Source organism: Numida meleagris, chromosome 6 (genome assembly GCF_002078875.1).
Source record: "Numida meleagris isolate 19003 breed g44 Domestic line chromosome 6, NumMel1.0, whole genome shotgun sequence".
NCBI lineage: Eukaryota > Metazoa > Chordata > Aves > Galliformes > Numididae > Numida > Numida meleagris.
The window spans coordinates 59,743,082-59,752,759 of NC_034414.1; the positions used below are offsets into that span (position 1 = coordinate 59,743,082).

The 9,678-nt window shown below is 49.2% G+C and overlaps 2 protein-coding genes across 3 annotated transcripts in view; one reads left to right on the forward strand and one right to left on the reverse strand.

Annotated features, from left to right (window-relative positions):
- STYX (serine/threonine/tyrosine interacting protein) overlaps window positions 1-3,577 on the forward strand; it is a gene marked incomplete at its 5' end in the record, with an annotated part of 9,618 nt that extends 6,041 nt beyond the window's left edge. Inside the window, 1 exon segment of the mRNA XM_021402499.1 lies at window positions 1,110-3,577.
- On the reverse strand, window positions 3,727-9,678 carry GNPNAT1 (glucosamine-phosphate N-acetyltransferase 1). 2 transcript variants are annotated; one of them, XM_021402501.1, is made up of 7 exons: window positions 9,524-9,617; window positions 8,912-9,095; window positions 8,109-8,296; window positions 7,414-7,476; window positions 6,679-6,806; window positions 6,090-6,151; window positions 3,727-5,255 (listed from the first exon to the last, which is right to left on the reverse strand). In XM_021402501.1, the coding sequence occupies exons 3-7, from the start codon at window positions 8,278-8,280 to the stop codon at window positions 5,108-5,110; spliced, it is 573 nt and encodes a 190-aa protein (XP_021258176.1). In that variant the 5' UTR covers window positions 8,281-8,296; window positions 8,912-9,095; window positions 9,524-9,617; the 3' UTR covers window positions 3,727-5,107. The 2 variants fall into 2 exon arrangements, with proteins under 2 accessions (XP_021258176.1, XP_021258175.1); XM_021402500.1 differs by lacking the exon at window positions 8,912-9,095 and having other exon boundaries at window positions 9,524-9,678.

Sequence of the window (9,678 nt, forward strand, 5' to 3'; positions counted from 1 at the left end):
AGAGCATGGGATTTCAGAAAGCTAGGGGAAAAAAAAAAAAAAAAAAAAGAATTAATGCAAAACGATGAACACACACAGCTTGTTTTCAATTACATGTTGCTTTCAGGTGTAAATCTGCCTCCGCAACACACTAAGCATCATTTTTAAGATGTTGGACTTCTTGAATGAATAGAATGGCACTGATTGTTTTACTCCTTTTTTACACTTTACAGTTTTATTCTAAACCAAGATTTTTGGACTTGCAAAGAGGTATTATTGCAATAATGCACTTTTCATACTTGAAATTTCTTTATTTGTATGATATAAAGTTATTACTTTAAACAAAATGCAACCTGGGGGGGGGGGGATTTGTTTATAAAGTTATTTGTGTAATTTATAACAAGAGACTTTAGTAAAGAAAAAGTTTGCTAAAATTCACTTTGTTCTCGCTGCGTTATGGTTGCACTCAGAAATGTGTTTTACAGACTGCACTGTGTGCTGCTAATGGCAGTGATCTGTTCATTATTAACCCTTCACTTGGTTATAAAACCTCATACTGAATTATTTTGAGGCTGGCACCGAGACCAAGTGAAGAGAGAATATTGTTCTAAAATTCTCTGCTTGTTTGGTGCAAGCTAGTTTGCTTTCCCCGTGTGCTGATTAGTTAATGAAACAGTCCTGGGCTAAATGAATACAGGCAGCAGTTAGCAGTTTCCCAGGCATTAATGCTTTCAGAGCATGGTGTTGACTGGGCAAGTTGGAGAGCTGTTAGAATGGGTGTGTGTGGGAAATGTTACGTTTTGGCAGTGGGCTCGAGACAGTGGAATGAATATAAAAGGCGTTGGGGAGGCTGAGCATCCAGCTTTCTTCCCTGTGCTGACAGAGCTGCGTGCACAAGGCCCGTGTTGTCTGTCAGTCCTGGTGCGAGCACCCTGACTTTGTGAGGGCACGAATCTGAGCAGTGAGGCCTGCTCGGTGCTGTGAGCATTTCTTCTGAGGCTCATCTTGCTGGAAGGCCGAGAGCTTGTTTATGCTGTGGGACTTGTGCCTTTGTGTATTTAAGACAAGTGGACCACACCTGGGACTTGTTGATCCTCGCTTAGTCACTGATTCTCTGCCTTCTCTTGCAGTTCCCCAGAAGCTTTGCTGAGGGACAGTCCCTCCAGAGCAAGCCTGACCTTAGCCTGTGTCAAGGCTACTTAGAGACCTGTTACAAACAGCAGATTCTGGCTTGAAAAATCCTGCCTGGATTAAAGCGTGCTGCTCGAACAGATGCTGGTGACAGCCAAGGAAATCCTCCTGCAGTAAGTCAAGGCTGTCAGTTGAGCCAGGACACCTGGGCTGAGGCTTTGTAGCCGAACAATCTCCTCTCATGTGGAATGTGAAGGCCCTGTGTGTGTATGAGGAGGGTTCACAGCTCCAGTGGAGCTGAACCCAGTGTTCAGCAGCACTTTCCCTTTATTGCCATTTGTCCTCTGCCACCTGCTCCGGTGAAGGAGTTATGTAAATTCTGAAGAAAAAAAGTCTTTCGGAAACGTATTGTGCTTTAGTCAGGAAACTTTCAGCTTGAAAAAGAAGCCTTAGTGTTTTCTCTTTGAGAATTCCAACTCGTCAGTGTTACACGCCAGCTAAGCGCACAGCGCTAGCTTTGCAGTTGTAGGGGTTTAGTGCTGTTTACTCTCTTTATAAGAACATTTCTGGGGCTGTTGGGAAATTAAATCCTCAGCCGCCTCCCCACTTACCCTGCAATGCTACCAGCTGGCTGTGCAGGTCGTGGATGCCTCCCTTGTGCTGCCAGCTTCTGATGAAGCAAGGGTGGGAACCAGAACTTCTGAGTAAAGCTGCTTCCTACTTCAGCTCCCCTGGGCCTCCTTGGGAAAGAGCAGGGATGAAACACAGACAGAAGAACGCTACTGATTCATCCAGCCATCCCCTGCCAGAGAGGCTTGTTCATGTCTGGTCTGGTGCTTGTTATCTCACTGGGGTCCTGGTGTTTCCTTGGGGAGGCTGTTTCACAAACTGTTAGGCTTCATGACTAAGGATTTCCCACCAATCTTCATTCCATTACTGGCTGCTAGACTCATTGTGCTCTGTCTGCCTGCTGCCCTGCAGACAACAGATCTAAAGGGATTCTCAGATCACATTTCCTTTTAAATATTATCATTTGGCTTTGTATTTAAAGCTGTCATTTCATGTGTCTCGATTAGCTCGCTGATAGTAGGTATTTTCAGGTACCATTTGCTGTCTGAGGTGAAACCAGAGGTGGCATTTGGCAGCAAGCATCCCTCCTTGTGGCCTTCAGGTATCAGTGCAGGCTGAATTTTCTCTGTTCCTCAGGTCCAGAGTTGCAGTACTAAAGAGTCTTTGGGATCCACAACTGTATGTTAAGATAGAAGATTTCCCTTTCCATCTTAGGGGGAGCTGGCTGAAGGAAGGAGCTAGAGATAGCATATCACATGTGGAGAACTGCAAACCAAGGAATGAAGGCTTAAGGAACAGGTGACACCGAGCCTTAGAGAAGCTGGTGGTGAAGTCCAGGCTACTGGAAAGCATCTCCCTGTTTGATTTCTGACAACATCCGTGTCTCTGAGTAGGTCTTGTCCTTCCTTTTGAGCCTATTCTATTATAGGGAAAGTAGCTCTATCAGTTGTAAAGACACATGTATTTGAATACCCCCTGCTTCTGTTCCTGTGAACTGACAGATTAAAATGCATGTGCCTGCATGCACCCTGTATTTTTCCAGCTGGCTGAGGCATGCCTGAAACCACAGTGACACTTGTATGTCACCATCCAGACTGTTACCACCTCTAAGAGCACCTGCCAGCACTTTGCAGAGCCCTTCCCTACCACGCAGGGTTGGTGGTGCCTGTACCAGCTTAACAATGTATTTGTAAAAGGCCCATTGCTCTCTCCCACTATTCCTCCAGAGGGATTCCTGACAGCCTAGCAGTTGTTAAACAGTACCTTTCCTCACGCAGCATAGATCTTCTGTACCTCCTTCCATTCCCAAAAGGTTGGGCTGCCAAAGTTGGGAACGTCACCTCTAGTACAGAGCAAAGAGCTCTTCCATGCTGAAGCAGGATTCCTCCCAGCAGAACAGTGTCACGCAGCCACAGAACCAAGCCTTCGACCTAATTCATTTGTTTTACGAGTGCATAATCACCCGCTCCTCCCTTGTACTAATCATTTTGTTATCTCTTAATGAGGGGCTAGAGCTACTCAGACCGTACAGTATCACAGAACTCACATAATCCACTTCAAATTAGTGGAAGTGCAGAACGGATTAAAACACGGAGAAGCAAAAAAGCTCCAGCTCAGTCCCATGGCTCAGCACCCATCAGCAGCTGACATTTTATATTGTTTAGAGCTGGGGCAGCAGCTGCTTTCATCTGTCAGCAGAGCCCCAGTTTCCCCTTGGGTACATGCACCCCTAGGAAAATCGGGTGCCTAGACTTAACTGCAGCTTAGCAGGGAGCAGGTGAGAAGCTCCAGCCTGGCTCTTGAGACACGCAGGGCTCAGAGCTGCACTTGCTCTCTCTTTCTTACTGCTCCTTGCAGGCCTGTGGCTGCATCTGTAAGCAACCAAGCTGCTCAGATGCACACCTCAGGTTCTGAAGACCAAGGTCACACTGAAAGAGGTGCCAGCTGCATCAGACACGCTTGAAATCGACATGAAGACTCAAAAAACAGAAGTTCAGTTTATATAAAAGCAGAACAAAGGCACAGCAATACCAAAACCAGAGCAGATAGAGTTGGCAGTCTTAATTTATTCAGCTTAAACAAAGATCTTTTTTTTTTAAAAAATAATCAATAAATAAAACAGACATTACCAAGGGAACACTAGATTGAGTGGAGTACCATCAGGAACATTAAATAGAACCCCCCCCCCACACACACACACAGCTTAAAGGAGCTCTCCACACCACAACGAAAGAACGTTTCGGAAGGCCTAGCTGCTCACCGACGAGACTGGCTGCTCCGTGCCAAGCTCCACGTGCTCATAATGCCCTATTCATGGATGGGGGATTTGTCACTCTCCTTGCACAAAACACTCCTGTTGAACGGAGGGCTTTGTATGTTATTTGCTTGCCGCCGGGGGGGCAAAAGTGCTAAAATGGTGTATCTGATGTTACAGCAGAGGGATGCTGCCAAGCAGCAATGAGCCTGTGCTGGTTTGAAATGCAGTAGGTAGAAGTGGTTACCAGCACAACCAGAGCTGAACTGGCCCCAAGGAGTTCAAGTACAGCAAGTTGGTTGGATGCGTCGGGTGAAGCTGAATGGGTTAGTACCTTCCTGCAGACACGGGCATTAGCGTTGCCATTGAGTACTAGTAAAAGCCCACTACACATGAGGTGTATTCTGCCTGTCAGACATTCCAGCTTCCTCTGTCCTGCTGCAAACCATGGGTTGGTTTGTCATAAAACATAATGGATATGTTTTCAGATCATTAGCAGCTAAAGTGCAGGGTCCCCGCATTTAGGACTACGCATCCATGTAGGCTCCAAAACATCAGCTTTCACAGAGCCCATAAGGGCCTTCCCTGTAACCACAGCAACAAATTCAGTTGAGAGAATAGGAGCCTAGAGAACGTCAGGTACGCTAACATCAACAGCACTTCAGTGAGGTTTCATGGAAAGAACAGAACAAATGCCCACCCTGGATTACTAACTGCATACGAGAAGCATCCCTACCCCAGCTACATCATCCTTCAGTGAAGCACAGCCAGGAGCACAACCCCACAAGCTGTACTTTGGCTGCCAAGAAAAGAAGCGCAAACCTTTAGAAAAATACAATGCAAGAAAAAATTCTGAGATAAAAATATAGACCTTTGGTTAAAAACCATCCCTTTTAACAAGAGTCCTTTGTAACTCAGCTAGAACAAAAAAAAAAAAAAGCTTCACTTGGACTGAACAGTAGTAAAAATTAGTTCTAAGAGCTAACCCAGAGAACCCTTTATGCACATCAGTAAGTTGCCTTTTGTTTTTTTTTTGCAGAATTTACACGTTTGATGTTCAGTATTGATAGGGATCGTTATATTTGCAGCAATAGACTATAGAAACTTTTCATGAAGAGAATGTACCACAAGCTCCCCCACCAACAGTCTTTACAAAAACAGTGCTAGAAGTTCTTAATTAAAGAACCGTTGGAACATGTAGTTTTCTTCGGATACCAAATAGCCAAACTTCTTATAGAAGGCCACGTTTTTTGGCAGACACTCGAGTGTGATTTTGTAACAGTTCAGTCTCTTACTTAGCAATGTAAGAGTGGACATTAATCTGAAAGAGACAGAAAAACAAGGGTTAAGCGGGGTGGCCCTGAACACAGGATCAAGCAACGTTTAATTAGCTAAAAGTTACCAAGGGAAGGCACTTCTTCCAATAAGAGAACCGCTGCAGAAGTATTGTTAGCTTTCTGCAAGAAGGAGAACCCGAAGCGTAACATAATGAACAGCAATCCCAGTATTTTTAGTGGTCCTGCTTTGATCCATTTCTGATATCTGTTGGTTTTCCCACTGGAAGCACTTGGCAGACCCACCTATTTCACAGCCAGTCCTGAAACCCCTCGCCAACGCCTACTGACCCCGGGGCAGCCCTTCCCCATCCTTACCCCTAAAATACTGAAATGTTACAGCACTCTGCATTTTTCTTCAGTACTCATGATGATAGCTGCTATCCCAAGGAAAATAATAATGATAATAATACCAGTGTTTTGTAGATAGGCTTCTGTTACAACTTTAGTGATAGCTTTTTAGCAAAAAGTTTGTGAGGTGTCTGTCTGGAGAGGATCTGCCCCGCTAACCTGCAGAACCGAAATCCTGCTCCAAGATCCTGCACTGTCTAGAGAGGGCAAAGGACAAACAGATGGCATCCTGAGAGCAGAAAAAGGGATGGGCTAACTTCAAACATCAGCAGTCTTCCCTCCTGCCACACTGATGGCAGCTGTGAGCCTTCCTCTTCCCAGAGAGCTCCTGCACTGACACCACTCATCACCACTGCACTTAACACGTTTGCTGGCACTGATCAGCGTGCCCAGGTTGGGGGGCAGAAGCCAAGTGGATGAGGGCTTGCTGCCCTGCCTGGTGTTGAATTGCAGAGGTACCCAATACTTACAGTTTACCGAGCTGCTTTCCTCTGCACTCCCCGCTTACTACTACGTCTTCTATCCTCCCTCTCTGTGAAAATACAGACAAGTGTTAGTGGAGTACAGCACCAGTGTGTAGTCTCCCTACCGCTCCAGGTTTCGTGCTTGCATTTTCTACTGTCTAGTTAGACACAATTCCTCCATGGCTTAATGCATTCCCAGTGCCCCTTCCAGCACCCAGCAGGCGCTGGGGTTCCACCACAGCCTCTCCCCACTGAGATTTCTCTCTCTCTTTCTCCCTGGTTTCACACATCTAGCCAGGGCCCTGCAGCCACGAGCTCCTCAGCCACCTGCTCCATCAGAACCAAGTCTGACTAGCCGAACAGCCCACGGCGAGGGAGGGAACGGGGCAAACATCAAGCTCCATTTTTTCCTTAGGAGAAGCCAAAGCCTCCTTTCACTCTTTAGCTAAGCACCCAAGGATGGAGATATTTTTAAAACGCCCTTATCACTGACTCAGCAGAAGCTACTTCATCACGCAGCAACAACATAAAAAGAACACGTGTATTCTGGAAACAGGATCTTCTTCCTCCCCACAGCTGCAGCGAGAGAATGTACCTTTGCACAGGAGTGAGTGAACTTATGTTCTATAACCAGCGTTGCCGTAGCAACGATCTGGCCAAGATTGGTGTCTTCAACGACAGTAACGTAGTAATCTCCAGATTTCTTCATGTGCTCAAAGGTTTCTGTGGGAGCAGACAGACAGAACAGTCACTGTTAGTCTCAGATTAATTTGCTGAGTTCTGAATGCAGATCAGGGCAGAATTCAGGATCACGAGGCGCGCACCCAATGAGATACCGGGACCTTAAAGCCCCAGAGTCAGATTAACCCTGAGATAGAAGCCAGGAAAAGCAGGAATTAAGTAAATGCCTTTTCCCTAGCCACCAAGAGAACCATCCCTCCTCAGCAGACGGGTGCCAATGAAGGCAGCAGTATCTCCTGTAAGCTTTCTTACCTCTCCGTTGAAGCAATGAAACAAGCTCAGAACACCACTGAGCTGCAATCAAAGGCAAGCCTCTGCTTCAGCCAGAAGAAGCCACCACCCAGTGCTCCCTCCTGCCACGCTTCTAAAGCTCAGCCTCAAAAGCAGGTATACAATTTAAACACGTCCCAGCCAAGAAGCCCTTTGGGATAACTGCAGCTGAATACAAAGCTGAGTGCCAAAATCTGCCCCAGGGGACCTGAGCTAATAAATCCCTCTGCATCACAGCCAGGTAGATTGCTGTCAGCATCGCTATCTTCTGGTTCTCAGCAACCTCTATGGAAGTGCCAAGACACAATGATATACTCACTGATAAACTGCTCCGGGCTCACAACTCCAGTTTCAGTCAGCTGGCCCAAGACCTTGAAAAAGCCTGTTATAAAAGAGGGGAAAGACTCACTGCGGGGCAGGGACATGCAAATAGCACAGAACAACCTGCCATGGCTGTTAGCAGAGTTCACCTCCCCACGGCATCACCTAGCACAGCCGTATGTAAAGGCCCAGGCTCTGCATACTGTAGACTTGGACTGTAATCTTAAAATCAGGCTCACACCTTGAGCAATGCTAAAGGATCAGCTAAGGCACTGTAGCCTGACATTATGCAATATTAAGCCTTTTGTTCAGAGCAACTCATCCTCCCCACACCCCCAGGCTACAGATGCGAATGCTTCATAATCACACCGGTTCACGTCACTTTAATATTAAGGGGAACAGCACAAACGAGTGTATCCCCCCCTTAGAACTATGCCGAATAGGAAGCTGTGGATCATTCGAAATACTTGAATTTTAAGATTGTTTCTAAGGTTATTAAGAGAGAAGAAACAATGTCAAGGGTCTGCCAACACAGCAGCTGCCCATCCATTGTGCCAAGTGCTCAAATTCCATCCCGATAACCCAAATCAGATAAAGCACATAATCCTGACCTACTGAGAGAGAATGCAGGCATACACATCATCTAGTCCAGCACCCGTTTTCGTTTGTGATGATCACACAGCAGGATCCTACCTCGATTTAAGTCGGCTGTGCACAGCGGTCTCATTACCAGCCCGTCCCCTGGCTCCGAAGGAGAAATAGAAGGAGAAAATATCGTCGTGTTCTCGCTCCAGTCAAGCTCATGCAGAATACTCGGGTCAAACATCGGCGTGTCGTCGGGCATCGCGGTCGCTACCGGCAGCATGGCGGCAAGAGGTGCTCTGGAACACAAAGCTCACGCGTGAGCAGCGCTTTCCTTTCACTATTCCCTCAATGCCTAAGCAGCCTCTCCCCGCTGCGTCACACCACGTGCTACGCTCCTCGCAGCAAAGTAAGGAAAAGTGAACGAAGCCAAAGCTGCTGTTGACTTTGTGCGAAACTGAAGAGAGTCGACCTTCACCGGGCGGGATGCCGGGTTAAGCAAACGAGCTCAAGTCAACACAGGCTGCGCTCACCCAGAGAGGCTGTTCTCTCAGGGAGGCAAAAAAGAAGAGACGTAGAGCTGGACAGTTGGCCCCTACGGCCCTCTGGAAAGGAAATTAGCGTGGTGCACGGAGAAAGCAGCGGGTGTTTTTCAAGCAGTCTCATCACACAGACACACACGGCGCCCAGTTACGCGTCCAGCGTTTCCTTCACGCCACGTTTGCTCCGTGTATTTACAGAATCAGCCTCGCCGCCCATTAACGGGCAGAGCCGCCAGAAACACCTGTTAATGATTAAAGAGATGCGGGAAGTTAAGGAGACAAGGAAGCGGGGGGACATCTCGAACAGGAATTCCTGGCGAGTTTCCCGGTGCCACCAAGGGAGCACGGCGGGAGTTTCTAAGTTCTCCATACGTCTCCAAATCGGCGGCCCCGTCACAGGCACGGTGGTCGCCGGCTGCTGGACAGCTCCGTTCAACGTCAGGAAGAAGAACGCATTTTTCCGGGGGGATGCTTGCAGGAGAAGGCGGAGCGCAGCCCCTGCTCGGCGCAGCTGCGGCACCCGCGCCCCAGAGAGAGGGCAGCTTCGGGAAACCCGCTGAAAAAGGCTCTTAAATAACGGGAGGGAGCAAAGAGCAGGCTCGAAGCTCCCGGCCCCGCGAGGAAACGCAGACAAGCCGCGGTTATGGGCGTGCAGCGGCAGCTCTCCCCCCCCACCCACCGGAGGACGGAGCGGAGCAGGCAGAGCCGCGCTCCACAGGTGGCAGCGGGGAGGGCCGGGCCCCGCAGCGCGGCTGCGGCCGGTGTCAGCCTGCGGGCGGCACGGCGCGGGGCTGGAGGCCTCGCCCCGCCGCCAGAACGCACCTCCTCCCCTAGGAACGGACCCGCAGCGCTCCTCAACCGCACCTCGGGCCTCTCAACCCGACCCCGGGAGCCCAGGCGGCGCCTATCCCGGCCAGGCCCGAGGCCGGAGCTTCCCCGCCGCCCCAGCCCCGCTTCCCCCGCTGCCCCCGGAGCCGCACTCACCCCGCACAGCGCAGCGCACGAGGCCGCGCCGCCGCTCACACCGGCTCGCACGCAGGCGCCGCACGGACGTGGCAGAAGGCGGGGCCTAACGCGCACGCACGCCACGACCCAGCCAATCGCCGGACCCGCCGGCCGCCCTTCTCTACCTCCACGCC

What these genes read in the sequence shown, in the direction of transcription:
- GNPNAT1 (XM_021402500.1), bottom strand. Translation starts at nt 8,280, where the DNA reads ATGCTGCCGGTAGCGACCGCGATGCCCGACGACACGCCGATGTTTGAC. An exon ending in GAGCCCGGAGCAGTTTATCA is followed by an intron (nt 6,807 to 7,413) that starts GTGAGTATATCA and finishes CTGCTCCCACAG; the next exon opens with AAACCTTTGAGCACATGAAG. An exon ending in TCACTCACTCCTGTGCAAAG is followed by an intron (nt 6,152 to 6,678) that starts GTACATTCTCTC and finishes GTATTTTCACAG; the next exon opens with AGAGGGAGGATAGAAGACGT.